The 23,808-nt window shown below is 38.9% G+C and overlaps 2 protein-coding genes across 2 annotated transcripts in view; one reads left to right on the top strand and one right to left on the bottom strand.

Moving 5' to 3' along the window:
* The window catches only part of mpp2b (MAGUK p55 scaffold protein 2b), a 28,303-nt gene extending 20,317 nt beyond the window's left edge, over positions 1 to 7,986 (top strand). The window contains exons 6-12 of the mRNA XM_020924108.2: positions 1,660 to 1,791; positions 1,888 to 1,990; positions 2,789 to 2,857; positions 4,858 to 5,019; positions 5,103 to 5,305; positions 6,213 to 6,341; positions 6,993 to 7,986. Of these exons, the coding sequence (XP_020779767.2) occupies positions 1,660 to 1,791; positions 1,888 to 1,990; positions 2,789 to 2,857; positions 4,858 to 5,019; positions 5,103 to 5,305; positions 6,213 to 6,341; positions 6,993 to 7,169 (975 nt within the window). The 3' untranslated portion in view covers positions 7,170 to 7,986. The remainder of the gene's footprint in view (positions 1 to 1,659; positions 1,792 to 1,887; positions 1,991 to 2,788; positions 2,858 to 4,857; positions 5,020 to 5,102; positions 5,306 to 6,212; positions 6,342 to 6,992) is intronic.
* Positions 7,987 to 14,081: 6,095 nt separating this feature from the next.
* Positions 14,082 to 16,669, bottom strand: abi3b (ABI family, member 3b). The gene is made up of 5 exons (XM_020924370.2): positions 16,462 to 16,669; positions 16,039 to 16,206; positions 15,795 to 15,974; positions 15,646 to 15,716; positions 14,082 to 15,575 (listed from the first exon to the last, which is right to left on the bottom strand). The coding sequence occupies exons 1-5, from the start codon at positions 16,603 to 16,605 to the stop codon at positions 14,951 to 14,953; spliced, it is 1,188 nt and encodes a 395-aa protein (XP_020780029.2). The 5' UTR covers positions 16,606 to 16,669; the 3' UTR covers positions 14,082 to 14,950.
* Positions 16,670 to 23,808: the final 7,139 nt, after the last annotated feature.

Below are 23,808 nucleotides of genomic sequence, written 5' to 3'. Positions count from 1 at the left end.
GCACTTAAAACCCACTCCATCTCCCCCGGATCCCTTTCTTTCCCCACATCTCGAGGCTGGTAGAGCAAAGCCAGCTCTCATTGACAGGAGGAAGGAGCAGAGGAGGACAAGGAGACGCGCGCAGGGAGACACAGGCAGAACCTAAAATTCTGTATCCATAGCAACCGTCTCCTCCCCCTTTTTTTGGTTTTGACGTTTTTTGCCTGAGCTGACAGGCAGTGTGGACTTAAAACAGGGTCTTTGGGGTGGTGCTGTGCGGCGGGGTCTGCAGGGACATGGGCTGACGCACACACAGTTGCAGTTAGAAGGGGCCATAGGCAGCTGTCAGTAAAGGTTAGTCACCAGCTCCATGTAACATAGGCTTCAGGCTTTAGACGCAGCTGCAGTTTAGACACAAAACTTCAGAAACAAGTTCAACTGTGTCATTAGCATTTATGATGTGATGCACACTTTGATCACTTCTAAGAATTTTTTTTATTATCAGTCATTTTGTGTTCTTCTTTTGCATAAATTATCTATCCATATCCTCTTCACCCATGAACTTCGTCGTATTATTGTCAACTCAAGAAATTCTTAGTCGACTAAAGACATATCCTGCCTATCTATGCTTCTCACCCAATTTTCACTCACAGGACTACGCCTGCACAGGAGTCCATACAAAATCAACTGCTTATGCTAAAATTAGGAAACAAGTATTTATATAATTTATTATATCTGTCTTTTTACATATAAATACCAAAGAATTCCAAATCATCAGCTAAGGCACTAATGTCTCCTTTCTGCTATTATAAAATCCTCATAATCTAAATAAAATGAGTAGTCAACTAATAAAAATTTTGGGCAGACACAATTGACAGATTGGACCATTAGAAGCCTACAGTTTCATTTCATTCACAGATATAATGAGCTTTTTTAGCCCTACTTCCTTGCAGTGCTTTACTTCAGCATTAACTTTACCTGCTGTATTTCCTCATTGACTGATCTTGTGGTCAGATTTTATTGTTTTCCACCAAAATTCAGTCTAGCCACAAGGAAAAAATGATTGGCTCTAAATATTGTTGGATGATGTCTTGGAATAATAATAATCACAAAGGTACCTATTAAGGAAGGAAACTGTTAAGAATTGGTTTTGATAAATTTGTGTGCACTAGATTTACTGACTAGCATCATCAGCATCTACGCATCTGTGGGTTTGAGAATGGTAAAAAATTAGGCCCATTGCCTTAGTGATTAACAGTTTAAAACTAAATATATCTTTAGACTGTGAAGTAGACTAAGAGAGTGACATCACCCATAGCAAACAAAGCTTGCTAAGGCTAGCAGTTATAGGAGTAAATTTTGAACCAGGAATAGATTTATGGACTAAATAGCAAAATCAAAACACTATGATCATGTAGAGTGGGTTAATGAGAAAATTTCTGATCAAAATGAGGAGCCGGACAGCAGCAGTTACAGACAGAGAGGCGACATTTTCTAAATACAAAGTGAATTGGAGCTGGTGTTGATCGAACCAGAAGTGCGCGCATGCCCACATTCTATTTGGCCTGTGGTGCCTAGTGGGTTAACTATGCCCATGTTTTTCATTAAACACTAAATGTCTTCAGTGTTTGCATACTTTGTACTTTTATTTATTTTGCCTGTTGCATCTCTCCTCTGTAGGCTTTTGTCAAGTGCCACTTTGACTATGATCCATCCCATGACAATCTGATCCCCTGTAAAGAGGCCGGCCTGAGCTTCAACAGCGGAGACATCCTACAGATCTTCAACCAGGAGGACCTCAACTGGTGGCAGGTCTGCATGCACGGCTCTCCTCACATGTTCTCTTCTGCATCAAACGGATATCAGATCTGAGTATGTTTTTGTTTTCTCGGTGTGTTTCCCCTGCAGGCTTGTCACATAGAGGGGGGCAGCGCCGGGCTCATTCCTAGTCAGCTTTTGGAGGAGAAGAGGAAAGCGTTCGTGAAGAGGGATCTGGAGCTGGCGACTACAGGTACACAACAGTGATGCACCTCTCATTATGCAGAATACACACACACACACACACACTTGAGCGACAAAGACAACATCTGCTCCTGTTGTGCACCAGCGTTTCATGTAACCAGGCGCCCATCCTCCTCCTCCTCCTCTCACCTCTCTGCTCTGTTCTTGTCATCAGCGGGCAGAGAAGAAGCGGTAATGAGAGTAGCCATGACTCAAGAGTGCTGTTTAGTTTGCAGCATAGGCTCATTGCAAAAGAACCGTGGGCAAATCTGTACAGATGTAAAGACGATCAATATTAAGGTGTTCAGAAGTGCAAACGGAATAGAGCCAAGCAGCTAGTGACTCAAAGGTAGCAATATAACATTCAATCGAAAAAATGTCCTTGGAGTCTCAGCAAACCTAATCTCTCGAAGAAAACACGTCCTAATTAATATTCCACCTTTTGTAAGTAATTAGCATTCTGTTTGTATCATGCATAATAATGTTTTGTGCCACATATTCAAGTTCACCTTAAAAAGACAGTGAAGGTGCAGTGTCTATGCTGTAGATGTGTCCCAGGGCTTGTCAAAATGCCATATTGAACAGATGGTCAATGAGACTGGCTGGTCACAGGTGTTTCCTGGCAGGAGCGCATATGGGTAAAGATGCACAGTGCCATCTAGTGGTTGGCTCTCACTTTAACTCAATCTAAGTGGATTTATGAGGCAGTAGTGTTTTCAATGACACCTGACCTTTACAGTAGATCATTTTAAGTGAGGATTTGTCCGAACAATGCTGGAGGTATGGTTTTTGTTTTGGTCTATTTCAGGGCCTTTGTGTGCTGGCATGGGTGGCAAGAAGAAGAAAAAGATGATGTATTTGACCACCAAAAATGCAGGTAAAAGTTTGTAACAAATACATTATAAACTCTGGAAGGGATGAAACTGAAGTGAAGTGGGACATGCTTTTTCAATGGACACTTAGGATGAGTCACAGACTTTTACAAAATGTGAAAATTGGTGCTTTTAATGTAATGTAATGTAATGTTAGAGCCTGGAAAGAAAATGCTAACACATGTGTATTTGTTTATTTAATTGGTGATTATCAAACATTCACTTTTTTGGATGAAGGCAAAATCTTGATTTGAAGGTTTACGGGACAAATACAGAACCCTTATAGTTTATTTAGTGCTGTCATGCGATTAAAAAAATTGAGAGATTAATTAATTATGATCTGTAATGAATTAATCTAATTAATCTCATTTTAATCTCACCTAAAAATTGCTGAGAAAAGCCTTCAATTTGAGGTATTTTCATTTAAATTCATTATTACATTATTGTGGCAGATCAAAAGACTGATATAGAACAAAAAAAGTGACTTTATAAAGTCATTTATTGTTTAACAAATCTCTCCAAATTGGTTGTTGAGCCCAAGTCTCCATGAATAAGAAACTGTTTGCTGTAAAGTAGCAAAGACGAGGAAATCTGAACATAATAACTTTTGTCTACTTAAAGACAATAAAAAGTCCAGTCTTTCCTTAACCATGTTAAAAATATTATTGATAGAGAAATGCTTTATATATGAGATCACTGGTTTTAGTCCTTGTTTTAGTCCTGGTTTAGACCTGCTTTAGTCCTACTTTAGTCCTAGTTTAGTCCTGGAATGGATTAATCCTGGTTTTAGTCCTGGTGTTATTTCTGGTTTAGTCCTGGTTTAGACCTGGTTTAGACCTGGTTTTAGTTCTGATTTAGTCCTGGTTTAGTCCTGGTTTACCTGGTTTTAGTTCTGATTTAGTCCTGGTTTAGTCCTGGTTTAGTCCTGGTTTAGACCTGGTTTAGACCTGGTTTAGACCTGGTTTAGACCTGGTTTTAGTTCTGGTTTTAGTTCTGGTTTAGTCCTGGTTTAGTCCTGGTTTAGACCTGGTTTAGACCTGGTTTAGTTCTGGTTTTAGTTCTGGTTTTAGTTCTGGTTTAGTCCTGGTTTTAGTCTTGGTGTTAGTTCTGGTTTAGAGGCTCACGGGAGGAAGCGCGGTTTAGGCAGCGTACGCGAGAAACACGATCCACACGCGGCTCATGGGAGGACAGCGGTGTCCGCGCAGTAACTACGGAAGGAAACGTGGTCCGCGCGTTCTCAGGTTAATGACGATGATGAAGGTGTGTGTGTGTGTTTGTGTTTGTGTGTGTTTGTGTGCGTGTCCCCTCATGTGGCAGGTCACTATAGGACAGTAGTGCAGACATCATGAGTCTATGCAGGTTGTTTTCACCAGTGACATTTAAGTTGTAGGCGATTTTATATTTGTTATTTTCTTTTATATTTCATGTCGGGAGAATAATTTCCAAGACACGAATGTGTTTTTACCTGTGCACTGCTGCCTCTGTTCTACTGGCTCTTCCACCTCGTCAATTGTGCGACTGACGCCGCCAACGTTAACATGACGTTTAAGTCGCTCTTACTGCGCGCGTTTTGTGTGGGTTTCCGGCAATGAGTGGAATTACCGAAATAAAAAAATGTATAAATGTGTTTTTTGTGTGTGTGTGTGTGTGTTGTTGTTGTCCCAACAACACATAAAAACAGGTTTTATAACAAAGAAACTCGCATACAGAAACACTAAAGTTAGAGATTAAAAATGAGATTAACGCGATTAAAAAACATAACGCGCTAAATATGACTGTAATTAATTAATCGCAATTAACGTGATAATTTGACACCCCTAAGTTTATTATCTAATGTACCACAAATAATGCAGTACTTCACTTTTGACCTCTGGTGCCTCTATTCTGGAGTGTTCAGCATTCTGGTGACATACTATTTTTAAGGGTCACAATATAATTTTATTATAAAGATGTGTCAAAGATATATGTGGAAATGTGATGTTAATGTGTACTTTTGTTTTGTCAGAGTTTGATCGTCATGAGTTAAGAATCTACGAGGAAGTGGCCAAAGTGCCTCCGTTCAGAAGAAAGGTGCTGGTTCTGATCGGGGCTCAGGGAGTGGGCCGTCGCAGTCTAAAGAACAAACTGCTGGTGTCAGACTCCCAGCGCTACGGCACCACCATCCCCTGTGAGCCTCCATTTATCACTGCTCTCTCCATACAATGTACTGGTGCTGAGTGTGCACTAATCCAAGCCATTTGTACTGCACAGTTACATCCAGGAAACCTAAAGTGGATGAGAGGGATGGCCAGATGTATTGCTTCATGACCCGACACGAGATGGAGTGTGACATAAAAAATGGGCGATTTCTGGAGCACGGCGAATACGACGGAAACCTGTATGGCACCAAAATCAGCTCCATTCACGAAGTCATCGAGACAGGGAAAATCTGTATACTGGATGTCAACCCCCAGGTATGAGCCCTCTTACTATCACAAGAGAGTTTTCGGTTCCGTTCTCATTCTGATTTCCTGTATCTCCAGCTACATGCAGGTCAGGCTAACCATAATGGCCATGTGCATAATTACACTTGGTCAGATCCTACACATCATCTGATCTACACAATTTTTTGTATAACTTATATAATGATAAATAACACATTTAACTTTTATATTACACTGAAAGGACCAACTACATTTTTATTATTATTAATTATCAGTCTGGTCCCACCATGTCTAAATATATAGAAGTTGAGTCCACCTGATCATCTGTTGCCATGGTAACAGGAGAACTAAAACTATGAGCCACACGATGCTCAGTGGTTGTTTGACTAAAACTCATTTTAGCCAACTGTGTAGGAGGCAGAACTCTGAGGCCCTCCACTGAGAAACATTAACACGAAGCTCCTGCTTTTCCACTTTGTTTTAAACAATATGTCTCTGGAGCAACGACATGTGGTTCAATTTACATCTGTTATACCACTGTGGAATATGCTTATGCTGGAATCCCATAGCACCAAAGAGGAGGAAAACACTGACAAACATAACATCCACAGTGCTAGAAGGTCTTCTAGCATTATGTGTGTGTTTAGAAAGACAATGTGCTCATTTAATTACCTTCCTAATAACTTTATGTTAATAGCGCTGTCAGTAAGTATTTCTTCTGTGATTGCAACATTTTTAAATCCTCTAGGGGTTTTGGCTTATTGGCGCTAAGTCTTGTCTGTGTACATCATCAGTAAAAGTCATGTGGTAATGACAGCATTAGCCGCTACACAGAGTTAGTTAATTTTATTTACACACATTATCTTGATGAGTGTGTTTGCTGGCTCTTCACACATTCACAGCTGCATAGGCTTATTGAGTGTGCTGGTGTGTGCAGGCTCTTAAAGTACTGCGGACCTCCGAGTTCCTGCCCTATGTGGTGTTTATTGAAGCACCGGACTTTGAGGTGCTTAAAGCCATGAACAGAACAGCCATCGAGTCTGGAGTGGTCACTAAACAGCTCACGGTGAGGTTCAACAAATAATCTATTAAAGGCTTAGCACTTTTAGTACTGTTACTTCACATAACTTAAAGGGAATAATGAAAGGAATGCATTAAAGCGCAATCTATAGGTACGTACAACTTTTATTTAGTGTTAGATTACAGGTAAAACAGTGATTCTTTCATGGTGGTCTGTGCTTTTAGTTGGAATTTCATTCTATTATCAATATAACACATTTTTAATAATCATTTTTTAGGTCAATATATTTATTATAATATACAATCACAACTCATCAACTCACATATAATCTGATTTCAAGCTTTAATGATCCATTTAGATTATCCTTCCAGAAGTTACTTCATTTTCTGAGCCCAGAGCCATGTCTTTATTTGACTATCTTAAATGCATTTTCTTACTTATGGTAAAGTCTGTCTGTATCCTGCTTTGAGCGGTGCAGCGCTCTGTCAGGATGGAGCTGAGCAGATGTTTGTGAATCAGACGTGGTGTTTCATGGCTCAAAGCGTTTGGCTACCGGCTCTGTCTAACAGTTTAGTTTACGACACACACAGATATTTGCATCTTTGACAGAGACAGAGTGAGCCGAACAGTCTGCTGTCTGCTGACAGACATCAGGCACAGTGACATTTTACACATATTGGCTTGTTTCTTCCACAGGACTCTGAGTTAAAGAGGACAGTAGATGAGAGTGAGCGAATCAAGCGAGCCTATGGACACTACTTTGACTTGTGCATTGTAAATGATGGTCTGGACGCAGCGTTTCGGAGTCTACGCTCAGCTTTGGACAAACTGTCCACAGAGCAGCAGTGGGTCCCGGTCAGCTGGGTCTTCTGAGGTCAGAGGACACACTCTGGCAGAGGAGGGGCAGGAAGCATCACTGTTCAGTTCCAACCTCACGGCCAACATTTTTGTACAAATTTAGTGTCCCTCTGTCATGTTGTCTTTTCTTTGTGGAGATGAACTTAGAGTGAGCTTTAGTGCAATAGTGTGATTGAGTGTGTGTTCTCATAAATGTGGAAGTTATCTACATTTTCTTTGAAGGATGTTCTATTTAAACCTTTTCAAATGTTTAATTTATTTAGTGTGATGTTTACAGTTGGACTGGCAAGAGTGACTGCTTAGAGTGATAATACCAAATGCCATCTCTACCACTACTGTCTTTCCTACAGTATGATTGTATCTGTTCTCAAATGTTCATTGTGTTCCTTTGTCTGCGTTAAACTGACAAATTAACAGCAATAGACCATTATAAAACCTGCTCAATGCAATACATTCTTCGGACTGAGGTATAAAGCACTGTTTGTGAGTAAAAATAACATTGGAAATGACTATATTCTTATTAACACATCATATGTATTGCACATCTTCAGTTATACTTGTAGCAGAGCCTCTAACATTCACCAACTCAAACTCGAGCAGTAGCCTTCATATGCACTGACTGTATAACAAGGCAACTATTGTATAACTCGACGTGTGATTGGAAAGATGGATTCACTGTATAAATATTGACCTGTGGCTTTGAAGTTTTGCCTTAATTACAATAATAATAATCACATGGTTCTGACGCCAAGGAAGCGCACCATTTTATCTTCATGAGATCTTGTGTCAATGTTCTTAGAAAGAAACAAACTTATTTATCTTCTGTTCCCTCAAAGCTGTAAGTACTGTATTGTAATCAAATGTATAGTATAACATAGAGAGACTTGGGTGCTGCCGGTGTGTAGATGCAGTCGGGGAACTACACTGTAGTTGGATGTTCATATGTATCTTCAGAATATTGCTTCACTGTTAACTGTCACTATTGATGCAAAGGATTTTTTAATTAAAACATGTTCTATATACAAGTGGCTTAAGTGTCTCTATGAGTGTGAAAGGCTGGGTGAGTCACTGGTCCACACACGAGGTTCCATCCGTGCACTTTAAGGGTACATCTCGTATGGAGGAGGCTCTCCACCCGACCACACAAAGCTAAGTTTAGGATCAAACTACAAAAAAACACATAGCAATACTTGTAAATGTGTGATTGTAAATGTCATTAATATTTTGCTATTTCCTGGTGTTCTTTGTGACAACTGACCGGTGAATATGGAGGAGGCGGGTCTGTGGTGCTGTATCCAGGGGGGACGTTGGTAATAAATACCACCATTTCTGCCCCGTCCTCTGGCTGGACAGCAGTGTGGACACGGAGCGGGGGCGTGGTGACATCATACGAGCCCCTCCTCTTTTTGGAGTAGTGGTAGTAGCACATGAGCACCACAGCTATGGACACGACCAAAACCGGCAGACTGACCAATCACATGGTTAGCACAATGAATATCTAACTTAGACTAACACCTGTGAATATTACTGTCCACTCACATATACTGCAAGAGATGCTCAGCTGTGGTCATGACTGGGCTCTGTCAACTTGCAGGCATACCCAGTCTCTGAAAATGGTGCTTTTAGATCTGAAAAGTGACAGTTAATTAGATTTTATATATTATACTAATTTTTAATTCATTTATTTTGAAGCATTGGTAAGACTTTTTAATAACTACACTGTAATGAACCTTCATAACAATGACAAATTTTGAAGCATGATATATGGCTGTAGAAAAGCATTGATATTGAAAGAACTTTATGCCACTGACACATTAACAATAATGCCAGATAATCCCAGTAAACCATCAAAAAAGGCATGTGCTTAGCTTTTGGCTAAATAGCAAAATGAACCAATTATTAGCTACAAAAATTACTCTTTCAATCCAATAGCACAACTCTTACAATTGTAACACTAAAAATTAAATCTGATTCAAATTTAAAATGAAAAAAGATCTCCCCACTACTGCAAAAAAAGTTGAAATAGTAATTATCATGACAGGCCTTATAATTGCTTAATTAATACCATAACTAACTCCTAACCATAACCCCTAATTAAGTAGTTACTCATTCTCAATCATTAATTTCAAAATACTTGCTCATGATTATAAAATAGTACCAAAGCACTCCACAAAAGTCATTTTCATTAACAAAAGAGTTCAGAAAATTGCCTGTTCAGTTCAGGAGTGAGATCAACAGAGTTAATAGAAACACACATAACAGTAATCGCGCTCTACTGACCTCATGTGGCTTGAGGTAGTAGTATGCAGCATCTGGATATCCTTGTTAGCAGGAAATGAAGCCAAATCAATCAATCAATAAATAAATAAATGACACTTCAATCTGTACTAATAAAAAGTGATGTAACAAATCATTAACTAAGACAGCTTTGTGTCGCATAGCTTTTAAAAAGTACACTCTCCTAATGAGCCCATGAGTTAATGATATTAATGTAAAATATAAAAAGTACAAAAAAAATAAATAAATAAAATTAATTAAAGGAAATTCTCAGGTGACTATTGTTCCATTTGGATAGAACATGCCTGTGTTTTATAGTGCTCAGCTGATTTCAGACTGTGGACTTTCAGCCTTAAACTACGACACATTTCTGTTGCTCTAAAACAAATACAATCATTACATATACAAGAGATCACATCAAAATAATGCTGTGTGGGAACATGTGTGTATAATAATCATCTTCTTACCTTATAGTTTTGAGCATAAGTTTTGATCTGGTTGTTTTCAGAGCAGTGTCACTCAGGGAAGTAACTAGTGTGATGACCATTTACAACATAACTCATGTATTTAAAGCAACAGGCATGCAGAATTACACTGGTAATAGTTCAACTTTAAAACACATTTCTCAAAACATTTTCTTAAGCTTTTATTATCAAACAAAATATATCATATACTATACATTTATATGATATGAACAATGTTGAGGGCAGTACATGTTAAGGACTTGATAATAACACTGAAATAAATTAAAAATGATGAAGTGAACAGTGGGATGGGGCGATGAAGAGGAGGTTCAGGTGACTGTCTGCCCGGTGCTGTCTCTGAACACATCTGAGTATGAAGGAGGGACAGCATCGAAGTATGAAGGGGGCTCCAACTGTGAACAAGGAAATCACAATTCAGTCAAAAATACATAATAATAAAAATACAACTTTTATGGCATATATTTAGTTCAGAATAATGCTGAATTCCCTTTGCTAAGCTTGTATTACTTTTAGTTTTAACAATGGGAGAGTGCTGTGCATAAACTGTGTGGCCGGAGATGATTACAAATCATGACTGCAGTTCAAGAGCAATATCTTTATAGCATTATTATATAGCTAGTGGGTACAAGTTATCTGTTTTATGCTGTTTTATCTTATATGTCTACAAAGTTCAGGGCAAGCTTCCTTATTGTAGTCAATCTTAAACCCACTTTGGATTGACATTTTGTTTTTGTTTTTTTCACATGGCTCATAATAGTAAAATTTTACCAGTCCAAAATATTGCAAATCTTAACTTTTCTAGTATGTTAATTTCAAATATACTGTTGCTATAGCATGTAACTGTTTGTGTTTTGGTAAAGAGTAAAATATATTGTCTTATAAGTTGTCATTCAAAACTCTTCTTCATAGTAAAACTTAATGTGAAACCTAAATCAATTTTGGATTCAAATATTTTCAAATGGTTACTATTAGTTTACACATTTCTGATTATAAAATACTTTGATGTACCCTGTATGGAGGAGGCAGGCCCAGCTCACTGTGACAGCACTCTGTAGATTCTGTGCAGGGCTCGCCATAGCAGTCATACACAAAATCCCCTGCTCCCTCCTGCTCTTCGTTGTACAGAGGGATGACATAGACTGATGGAGGCTCTCTGTGCACCAGCGGCTCTTCCTCCCTCTCTCTCCGATATTTCATGTAGTAGCAGCAGAAAATCCATATCGAGATACTCACACCAAACAATGGGATCCTAAAAATAGATAGAAGCTTACAGTAAAATCGATGGCAAATCTGGTAAATAATGGCACGTTACTTATACTTACTCTATGAAGTAATAGTTGGACATATCTGACAAGCTTCAGTAGCGTTCAGTATTTAATGAAGAAAAGTGATTGGAGGTCCGAGCAATGCCAGTCCAGTTGGCTGTGTAGTTTTATCTTAACAGAAGTTCAAAGGTTGCCTGTTTTATCTCCTCAGTTATAAAGGCATTGTCTCTGCAGGCATGACAGACAGGACAGTAGAACTCTAGGTCTGACCCACTTACCTCTTGTTAGGACACATTCACATTTCACAAGTGTAGATTGTATAGGTGGTGAACTCCAGAGACGGTACCAGCGTAACGTTATGTAACTTACGTCATTGTTTGTAATGGTGTTTTATAGGTGCGTTTTATAGTTGTGTTTCAGAGGCATATGAGGAAGAGTAGTGTTCTCTCATCAATGCACTCTGATCAATAAGGGATTCCATTGACAAGAGTCTGATCCAAGTCAATAAATAACTCAGTGGGCTTTGCATCACAGCTGACCCACTGTCTGGATTTAGACATTGTGTCATTTTGTTTACAACTGTGTGATGGTCACAGATATCACCTCCATGCCTCAGGAGTGTGTAACCCTTCACCGTAGGGTATCAGAAGTAGACACTAGGTTTTTAGGTTGAAGACGTTGGATGTGTGTGATCTGTGACATAACTTAACCTAAATCAGTATCCTTTGAAACATTTGTTATAACAGGCACCAAGGGTCAGCAACAGCTGACTACTTTAATATTAATCTAGGCCTGTTATTGTAAATGAAATCATATTTGATTTATTTAAAGACACATACATACATAAAAATCCTATTGTTGCTAAAACTTTTTTTTAAGCTGCTACAGTATGTAACTTCCTGGAGGTGGCACGTCACCTGCATGATTCCATGGAAATAAAGTTAAAACCACATTTCATCAGAACATTCTCCATGGAGACATATATGTTTTATTCCATACTGTGAAAGATTAGATTATGTAACCACATTTCCGTGGAAACAAGCAGGAAAAGGTAAGAGGTCCTCTTCCTGCCAAATAGGTTTGTGGAGATGCAAGCCTGGTAACAGTATGGGCGCATGTTGTTGTTGTTGTTTTTTTTTAGTGCAATAAAATGCAATAAAATCTAAATCTATATGTGTGTGTGTGTGTATATATATATATGCGTGTGTATGTGTGTATATATATATATATATGTATATATAAAATATGTGCATGTAAAAACTGAGAAGTCATGGACCAAACTAAATGTTTATTGAAAAATTTCAACGACATCTACATGTTTTCTTTTCTTTTGAGATATGTAATGTTAAACTTTTTGTTATTAAAATAAATGTTTAAATAAAACAAGGAAGGACAAAACTATAATGAAAAAACAAAAAACAAAAAAAACAAAAAACAATACATTCCTGTGTTTTAATATTCATATAAAGTAATATAAAGAAATACCTTGTTGATTAAGCTGATTTAAAATTCTATGTTCACTTATTGTGTGGACAACCTTTTGGGGCCTCCTGCAATGTTTCTGAGGCCCTCCCCACACCCCACTTTAGTAACCACTCTTATAGACAGGCGGATTGGTGCAGCGTTTGCAGTAATGTGGTCACTGTATCGGACCGTTGTGGCAAAGAGAGAGCTGAGCCGAAAGGCAAAGCTCTCGATTTACTGCTCAATTTACGTTCCTACCCTCACCTATGGTCATGAGCTTTGGGTAATGACCAAAAGGACAAGATTGTGGATACAAGCAGGCTGAAATGAGTTTCTTTGGCAGGGTGACTGGGTGCTCCCTTAGAGATAGGTTGAGAAACTCGACCACACGGGAGGAGCTTGGAGTAGATTCGCTGCTCGGGCATCTGTTCCATTTATTTAGACTGCTATCCCTGCGACCCGGCCCTGGTAAGTGGAGGAAAATGGATGGATGGACGTTATAAACAATACATGAACTGTGCCTCTGTTACTATTTGTAGACCAGGAATAACTGGCCATTTATTTATTGTGTTTTGTGGTAATTCACTGACCTCCTCATTTACATGACTAACTTGACTTCTTCTTGAGTCAACAGTGACTACTTCACCCAACTCAAGGGGCTGTAAAATTAAGAAAAATAAATCATATTTATATTCAAAACTTTGTTTGTATTGTCACATGTACAATGAATAAATGTTTAATACTCTATAAGTAGGCTTAGGTTTTAAGATCAGGTTCAACTATTTTACTTTAACTTTTCTGGTGGAGGATCCATCATTTGCTCGTCTCCATAGAGATATTATTGGCTAGATTCAAATGTTTCAGCGTATGGCATTAAATTCATGAAGACATGCAGATGACACCATCAGACTCTGGAGTTTTTTGTTTTTTTTTAATGAATGTAATATAGATACGTTTATTGTGGTAAAAATTCAAAGTGAAGCAACATCTCCATAGAGACAAGACATCAGAAAAGTTACATAGTGCTTCTATAAATTCCATATAATCATTTATCAATGACCATTACCTCAAGCCTAGATTACACACACGTCAAAAGCTTTCAAATGTAGGTCTCCTAGATAAGAGTGCATGGATGAAGTAAGACAAAACAGTGAAGTAACTTATCTCTGATTCAATACTATTCAGAAGACGACTGATGACTTATCCCTCTCCAAAAGTCAGGAATAAACAATGCTTTAAGGCAGTGAAATATAAGGCTATCTCAGAAGAAGACGGAGCCATGTTTGAGCTTGTTTTTGTGGAATGCTGCTGTGGGGCTGTCCAGACAAGTCAGCATTTTTGATTCTATATGGAGGTGAAAATTAAAGTCAGAATTTAAAACATGTAAAACATCACTTGAGCGTATGCATCACACAAGACAAAGAGAGGCTGTGATTTTTGCGTATTTATTTGTGCGTACACAGATGTCATAACAGGCCTGGACACACCTCAGTTAAACCCATGTTTGTTCATAGCTCTGTTGCAGCACACAGGAGGTCTGGAAACAGCTCAACTTGTATTGTGTATAAGCAGTAGTAATAACAGAAACACACATTTGCTTATTGTCATGGGCACATTTGAAAGAACAATACTGATGAAGAGTAACTTTAAACAGATTTGTTTACATTCACTGGAAACATCGTTGGTGTTTGTTCTTCCATGCTCTTTGTAAAGTTCTTGGTGACCTATTTGTTTAAATGATTATTATTATGAAAAAATGTGTGTTATAGACAAATTGTTTAAATGATTAGTTGTTATATTATAAATAGTTACAAATAAACCCAGTGAATTTAGGTGTTCTGAAAATGGCAAACATAAAGGTCCCTGTATTTATGTCTTGGTTGCCATCTGGACAATCAAGACATACAAACTGACTTTTCGGCTCTCATACAGAAGCCACTTTGACTTCGATGGGACTGACCTGAAGCACTAGAATTAATCCTACTCTGAGTGCGAGCCAAAACATCTTGAATACAGTGACATTGTCCACATGACCACTGCTGAAACCTTCTCTACATTTAACCACGCCTGGACAAATAAGGGATTGCATAATAAAAGTATAGATTTTATATAACATAATGTTTAATTGGGAAATAATCAAACCTATATACAGTAGAGAACCAGACTCAGCTCAAGTCTGGTTATGTCCTGTAACTTCTCAAAAACGTTTGCATTGATCCCTGTTATTTATGAATTTCTGCAACAGCACATTTGCTTGTCCCAAAATAAAATCTTTAACAATTAAACATGTCTGCAAAGAAAAACATTACAGAGGAATAGGTGGAGGAGGGGGTGGTGGAGGTGGCACTGCACCTGAGGCAGAGGAAAAGGCTGGGGGAGGAGGAGGAGGTAAGGACCCAATATGTGACAGTGGAGGAGGTGGCGGAAGGAGAGAAGAGCTGTCCCCCGACATGGAACCAGGGGGTGGGGGCGGAGGAGGGTAACTGGAGGACGTGGGGCTCATGGCTGGAGGAGGAGGAGGTGGAGGGAGAGTGGAAGGGGAGAACATAGAGGAGGGAGCTGATGGAGGAGGTGGAGGGAGAGTGGAAGGGGAGAACATAGAGGAGGGAGCTGATGGAGGAGGTGGAGAGTGGAAGGGGGAGAACATAGAGGAGGGAGCTGATGGAGGAGGTGGAGGGAGAGTGGAAGGGGAGAGCATAGAGGAGGGGGCTGATGGAGGAGGAGGCGGTGGAGGGAGAGTGGAAGGGGAGAGCATAGAGGAGGGGGCTGATGGAGGAGGAGGCGGTGGAGGAGGAGAGGGGAGGGTGGAGGTCAGTGTGGGCTCAGTTGATGCCATGGACGGAGGAGGAGGAGGGGGCAGAGAGTCACCAGAAGAGCTGTGAGGCAGAGTTGGGACCGAGGGCGGTGGGACGGCAATGCCAAAACTGGTTCTGTAAAAGACAAGACCAAAATATTGTAGTTGTAAACTGAAAAAAATAGTTGGGGGCTCTGTGTACTTACATGTTGGTGGTGTTAGCATTGCTCTTATCGTCTGCTGTCTGGTCTTTCTTTTCCAGCTGTTGCCCTGACACCTGCCGGAGGAAATCATGTGTGAGTGTATTGTGTCTCTTTAAATACGTCTACATCATATAATAGACTTGTGTGTGGACCTGGAAGCAGTGTCCTATGTTGTCCAGAACATTGTATGAAATAGGTGTTCTGGAGTATCTCCTTTCTGGCTCGATGCCTCCTGGAGGGGACGCCATGAGTTTGGCACGGACACAGTTTTTGGATGAAGTGAAGACTCCTATCTCTCTGCGGGCCACCTTCTCCAAGTGGAATGCTGCAGCCTGGACAAGAACATGGTACATCAGATACATGAGATGACAGTTTTAGAGTTTCATGATGCCTCACCAGTGACAGCAGGTTGATGGAGGACTCCATGTGTTTGACCTGAGAGGTCTGAGAGTCCAGCAGTTTGAGCAGGGTGCAGGCCACACTGTTGATCTGATATGTCACACTGGCCAGAGCCTGAGTGGCCAGAGCTTTGGCCTCATCTACAGCCTTTGTCTGGTCCTCTGCCTAAAGGACAGAAGACTGTATTACATGTGGTGGTCTTAGACAGCAGCAGGAAACACACTGTAGGCTACCTGTGAGCATGCCTAGTGTACAAGTAAAATAAAACGTCCTAAAATACATACAAAAATACAAATAAAAAGAATTGAATAAATATTGCATTAACCACTAAACAGATGGAAACAGTTCTTCAGTAAATCTGCAGTTCCGTTTTTATTTCTATTATAATATACAAATACAAGTTCGCCTTGTGTGGCTCACCTGGAGGTAGTTGTTCTCGCAGTACTCCGCCACCTTGAAGAGGTTACTCTGGTTGTCCAGCAGCTCTTTTCTCGCTTTTGGTGCCGATTGTAAAATGTCGTCAATGACCTGCGTAAAGTTGTTCTGCTGCGGTAACTCTCCCATGGCGCAGGTTTCTAAACGTTATGCCGTACGTACTTTTCACACGGACTCTTTCTGTCAGGGGCGCGTCCACGTCCAGGTACAGATTAGGATGAAGGCGGAATTTCCGCAGGCTACAAATTCTCCAGTCAGATGAAGAGCTGATAAAGAGGAGCAAACTCTAGAGAAAATATGTACACATGTTTATCAAACTGGCCTCATAAAATCAAAATAAAATATATTTGTTCATTAAACTAGTAAAATTCCAAATCCTACGAGATAGTGCGCTTTTCTGATATGTAACACTTTTAGGGCCCACTAGAGGGCAGTGTGGTGTTGTAAATGTTCAAAATCAAATCAAACCAGTAATAACAAAAAGTACATTTTTCTTTGTGTAAAATCAAAATGGCAAGTATTTTTTTTTAAATATATTATCAGTCTTAAACCCAACTTAAAACTTTATAAAGCACGTTTCAGCTATTTACTTAGACACTATGCACACTTGCACTTCAAACAGAGAGAGAGGGGAAAAAAAGTTTAAGCGTATTTCAAAATTATCTATACGAAACAACTACAAACACTATGTGCACAGTGGCGACAAAGATAAATCAGTGCAATAATGTGACTGGATGGATATTAAAATTAATAATGAGGTAACCCGTTCAATAATGATCGGCTGCGCGGCTGTGTGGCTCTGTGAGTACTGGAACTGTGTGAGTACTGGGGCTGTGTGAGTACTGGGGCTGTGTGAGTACTGGGGCTGTGTGAGTACTGGAACTGTGTGAGTACTGGGCTGTGTGAGTACTGGGGCTGTGTGAGTACTGGGGCTGTGTGAGTACTGGAACTGTGTGAGTACTGGAGCTGTGTGAGTACTGGGGCTGTGTGAGTACTGGGGCTGTGTGAGTACTGGGGCTGTGTGAGTACTGGGGCTGTGTGAGTACTGGAACTGTGTGAGTACTGGAGCTGTGTGAGTACTGGGGCTGTGGGAGTACTGGGGCTGTATGAGTACTGGGGCTGTGTGAGTACTGGGGCTGTGGGAGTACTGGGGCTGTGTGGGAGCACCATGTGGGGGAGCACGTGTGTGTTGGTCAGTTCGGGATTGAGCTTCTCTGCCTTCCACAGTTCTTTTCGGAGGTGGGTAGCACTCAGTTACATTTATTTATTTTTCATGAAATTTTACTGAACTTTTATTTTTCTGAAAACCTACATTTCTACATGAGCAACACATTTAAAAGACCCATATTACAGTATTTTCTGATGTATGTTATAATGTTGTTTCCTTGTCACAAACATACATAAAGTTGTGTTTTGTTTCATTTACACATGTTAAACACACTTACTGCAACTCATACAGAAAACACTCTGCTCCACCTTGTGATGTGGTAATAAAGCAAGTGTTCCACTGTGTGGAGCACTTGCTGTTAACTTGAAAACTACCACTACATGACATCACAAGGTGGAACAGAGCATTTTGAGCTTTGCAGATGTAGACAGTGTAATAATAAAGGAGTGGTTTGAGGTGGTAATAGCATTATAAAATGTCTTAAAGCTCACAAGAGTCCATTTTGTGTGATAGTATAACAGTTTTGGTTACTATGAGCTCTATGTGACAACATGGGCCTAAATGATTTGCCTGGGATCCAGAACACACATTTCTTTTTCTTTCATACTTTATATGAATCTGTATAGAAAATACAGACACATTCTGGATTTGCCAGGCAATTTGAACATGTGTATTACAATGTTTTCTCATTTTCCTTATATGACCTCCAATCTTTTTGTTTTGTACTTCAGACTAAAATATTCTTAAGTAACAGTTTCCTCAAATAATTGTGTACACTTTCTTAACAATTTACTCATGACCCTGCCCCTCTTTTTATGGTTTTCCTCAGTTGGCCTAATGTAGTCTAATGTACTTTCTGTTACATAACTCCCCATTGTCCCTATTTATACTAACATCAGATAAAGGTGATGGTGCGGACGTGGACAGCTGGAATTCATAATTCCTGGTTAAAAGTGAAATGGCTTCTTAATTACAGCATGCTCTGCCAGAATGCGGCCTTGTTTAGGATGTCCTGTATAAACATAGTACATTCCATAACATCCCTGAGTGCGCTGTGTGCAAAGGGTCACAGTGGCATGATTACAGGGCCTGTATGTCTTTAGACTGTAACAAACACGGAGGTATGGACACTCCTTATGTTTATAGCTCAGTGTTAAGTTTACGCCCTTAGAAAAAACAGCTTTCACTCTTTATGTAAATATGAACTTGATAAGACCTAAACCAAACTGAACCTGGGGCATATAGTGAAGACACATCACATCATACTAGTTTGGGTTTACTGTATATTGGATTTTACTCATAAGTGATTACAGTATATAATTGTTGTTCATACCCAAGGACAAAGATTAAGGCTGGATAATATAGTGATAAAAATCTTTAAAAATCATGAACAAATCCTAAAATTTTGATGAGATTGCCATATTGTGTTTTAGTGCTTAAATGCAGCTTTGTTGATTCAAACTGACACTTTTCCCGACCCACTCCTCCCATTGGTCAACCTCTGCCATGACCTGAGTGAGTGACAGCTGTTTTCAACCAATCGCAGTGAAGTATGAATTGTTTGAAGCAGCTTGTCTGAAGTTGTCTGAAGTAACTTGTCCAGTTGAGGGTCCTTCACCTGCTTGTCTCCTTGGAGATGTGCCTAGAATGTTCCACATTTTACCCCATAAACTTTCCAGACAAATTACAGGTTAGATCTGTGGAGAGGCAACCCTACTCACAGTAAGAATAAATGTTTTTTAAGATATTTTTGAGCAATAAATAATACCTGTGCTTGAATAAATACAAGACAGATAAGTTTAAAGCCATACTATGGGCAATTTAAACCAAAGCAATAACACTGGACGCTCAGTGCACCTTTAATTGAGAATAAAAGAAAATTAGAGCATGAATTGTGATGAAAATTAAATGGTGATCTCATCTAAAAAATCATCTCTCAAATCATATCTTTTTTTTTTTTTTTTTTTACTACAGTTAAGCATTGAGGTGTATGTTCTGTCTCTTAAAAACATTTCCTAGGTGATTGAGTGGCTTGAACATGTAATATCTGTAAACGTGAGGGGCATCCATGTGCTGGGTCTGCCTTAACACTCATAAAAACTAATCAGTTAGTCGATAAGCAGCTTATTTACTTACTCCCTTATCACGTGTATTGATTTTTTGATGTGTGTTCAGCACAAAGTGAGGGCTCCTTCACCTCCGAATACTCCAGATAACTGTCATTTATGCTGACAAAATGATGATTCAGCAATGTCTTTGTTTAACTATCACACGTCTTAATAGACCCATTACAAAGTGCGGAGTCTGCCACCATATAATCTCCAATGGTCTGTGAATTTAGCTTCCTCCCACCTCCCACCAGAAAATTGATTTTGATGACATTAACATTTTACTCAAAGTATGAATGTATGAGGGTCAAAAGTATCGAAAATCAGATACTGATCAATGCTAAAATTAGTATCAAAACTAACCAAGTATTGATACTAAAAAAAGTTTTACTTTTAATCATGGTATTTGAAACAGTATTGAGTGCTGAGTCTATTCCTTAATATTGAAATTAAGTTTGAAAAAAAAACCACAAAAAAAACAAACAGGTTATGATTAGTGTTTAACGAGTTTGAGTTGAAAAAACACAGTAAGGGAGTGGTTGATCGTCAGTGTCCTCTGTTTGTATTTTGACTCATTATTTGAAATCATTGTTTAAACAATCTCTGTGGCAGGATTTGAGATGTTTTTTTTTTCTTTCAAAAGTAATCAAAGCAATTATTCACTAGTTGCTGCACAATGTAATGTATAACCAAAAATATCAGTGGCCTAGTTCCACTCCTGTTAAACTTTTCATAGATGAAATTTAAAACCCATGTTCATTCTTTTAAAAAGTAGGTTGGCCATCGCTATCTACCCCATGAGAACAACACTGTATCAAATGTTTCTGATACGATCTCCTGGCTCACATTCTTATTTTTTGTAAACTTTATACTGGCACTTTTAAAGGTCCTTTATTACACGAAATAGACTCTTGTGAGCTTTAAGCCATGCACTTTCAACAGCTGCCATTTACCTTTCTCTTGGTAAAGACTAGCAATTCCAGGGCAGAAATTATCCAAATGATTCTGCTGACCGTGTATGTAGTTTAAAACACAGTGGAGCACTTGCTGTATTACCACATGACATCACAAGGTGGAACAGAGTGTTTTCTGTTTAAGAGAAGAACTCAGCCTAAATATGCAGGATTTGTGTGTTAAATGAAACAAAACACAACTCTAGGTATATTTGTGATGATTATAACATAGATAACAGAAAATAACCAAATATGGGCGCTTTAATGCAAGATTTCATGATTGTTTACTTAACAACTGCCTGCACTAGAACTCAAATGAGGAGAAAGTCCTTTGGTTATTTTTGCTTCACACAAATGGAATACATTTCAAAGCATATTGTATTTCACAGCATATTTTGTGAAATTTCAATAAACCTTGTAGAAGCTTCATAAAACAAGCACATGTTTTAGATAGACGTAGATATTCCTATAGCACTTGATGTCACTGTTGGAGAAATAATAGTTAGCTTGCATTTTCCAGATATTATGTTTTTATATGATATTATTACTAACAATATTCATCTTGTATTATCCATGTGGACAGTTTTAGAACAGTGTTGCACGCGCATAGTCGCCTCACGCATACTGTCTCAGGCTGTTTCCATGGCGTTGTCCATTGTCCCCAGTTTGAAGATTGGATGTTGCAGGCTATCACTGTCTCTCCACACTTGACAGACTTCCATTAAAGGGAAAGCCAAATTCAATTATAGCTCGGAGCTGTGCAGGAAGAGGCCATCGTCACACACAAACACACTGGGAAGTCTACATGTGACACTTTCAATTGTCTGCGGAAAAGCCAACTTGGAAACAATTGCAAACTCTATTGAACCACCTGCTGCCACTTAATGAACTTTTTATAAGAGCAAGATTGTCTTCTATGTTTTGGAGAAAAGCAAAAAAGGGCCTGTATTACGCTGTTTTCTGATCTATGCTATAATTTAGTTTCCTTATCGTAAACATACCTGGAGTTGTGTTTTGTTTCATTCACATGTTTAAAACACGAACCCTGCATATTTAGATGGAGTTCTTTTTTCATATTATGGAAAACACTCTGTTCCACCTTGTGATGTCATGTGGTAATACAGGAATGCTCCACTTTCCTTTTAAAACTAATACACCTTCAATAGAATCATTTGTGTAATTTCAGCAGTCTTTAGAATCTCTAGAATTATTTTCATAGAATCATAGAATCTTTGGTAGAGATGTAACGATGTCCAAATCTCTCGGTATGATATCACGATATACATCTCTCGGTACGATATGTATTGCTATATTTTGAAGAACCTAATAGAATTGTAGATAAGACACGTTTCTGCTTTTAAAATACCTTGACAAGATTTTAGTGTAAATAATTTCTGTCATAATCCCAAGAATTCAAGTAAAAAACATATCTTTTCATGTTTACACTGAAATGAATCATGGGCTATGTTGTTCCTATAGGGGTGTAACGATGTCCAAGTCTCACGATAAGATATTGTCACGCTATGAACCTCACGGTACGATATTGATTGCGATATCGTGGGAAAGCTCATGATATGGTTGAGAGGCTTTAAAATGCTTTGACCAGTCATTTGGTACAACATTTATTATCATATTCTAGGGATGTAACAATATCCAAATCTCACAGTACGATATTATCACGATATGCATCTCACGGTACGATATTTATTGTGATATTTTGAAGAGGCTAATAATTAAAGATGGGACATTTTTTGCTTGTAAAACACCTTGACAAGATTTTATTGTGAATTATTCCAAGAATTCAAGTAAAAAACATTTCTTCATGTTGTCTACACTGAAATGAATCATGGGATATGTAGTTTACTATGTTTATAAGCTGTTGCTACTATAAAACCATGCATTTAAAGAAAGGAACTTGTGATTTGATATATTGTGACAGCCCACGATATTATGGTGAGACTTTTGACAATATATTTGATATTTCAATATAATCAGTATTTCAGTTATTGTTATATCCCTAATCATTGGTCAATCTCTACTGAACTAAAGGTAAAAGGTAGTGGTTAAGTTAAAATTTCCCACTACATGACATCAAGTGGAAAAAAGCATTCTGAGCTTTGGAGATGTAGACAGACTAAAAGATTACTCAAACGTGTGAATGAAACAGACAATTCCAGGTATATTTTGTATTAGGTAACAGGATTCTAACGTGACTTAATCACAAGAATCAATTTTGCATAATATGGGATCTTTAATACCTTGAAAAACATGCACTCTCTTACTGAGAGCAGGGTCACCTCTCTGTACACATGACCTGTCATTTACATTTCAGGTGCAATAACATCTCCATGGAGACAAGCAGGTAGCGTCTTCCCCACCTCAAAAGTTACGCAATGCACCTCTAACACAACGGTTATCTTCTCAAGGTGGCAGTTCATCAAGATGGTGGGTGAATGCAGAGCAGAAGTTCGCCTCCTGGAGCAGTGAACTCAGCCTGACCTCTCCCCAATCATCTCATTGCAGTAATGACTGGCCCCTAAGGCCGTGGTACTGATTAAACCCGTATAGGACATTAACACAAATTCCGTCCGTCTAAATTTCAGTGGTCATTTACATATTTCACTGCTCGAGTTCAGTCCCCAGCCTCTGACATATTTCATTGCGAACAGTGCTGATCTGCACCAGAGCCTATCTCAGTTACATCTTTATTAGGTCCAGAGGGGAGGTCTTATCAGCGGACCACATTATCATTTATTCTACCATTCAAGCGGCCATTCAAGCGGCTTTTAGATTATAGCACTATTTGACGCAGCCATAAAAGCCATAAATGCTAATCTAGTCTACATGTGAGGTTCTAGTCTATGACTCGAGACCAGAGTAAACAACAGTGTCATAAACACTTTGATAAACACGTTTTGAATATTGAATGCTTTTTATGCAACTCGAAAACCTTGGCATTAAATCTAAGCCGGTTTGACATTTGTAACGTTTATATCTTAAAAGGAATTGAAAGATTTGGTGAGAATTTGTAATAAAAAGGTAACAAGACTGAACCTGTGCACTGGCAGTGTCACAATCATAGTTCTGATTCCAAAGAGTTGAT

The sequence above is a fragment of the Boleophthalmus pectinirostris genome, unplaced genomic scaffold, assembly GCF_026225935.1.
Source record: "Boleophthalmus pectinirostris isolate CB_2022bp ecotype Guang Dong unplaced genomic scaffold, ASM2622593v1 HiC_scaffold_14, whole genome shotgun sequence".
Lineage (NCBI taxonomy): Eukaryota > Metazoa > Chordata > Actinopteri > Gobiiformes > Gobiidae > Boleophthalmus > Boleophthalmus pectinirostris.
This window is presented reverse-complemented; position numbering and strand designations above follow the sequence as displayed.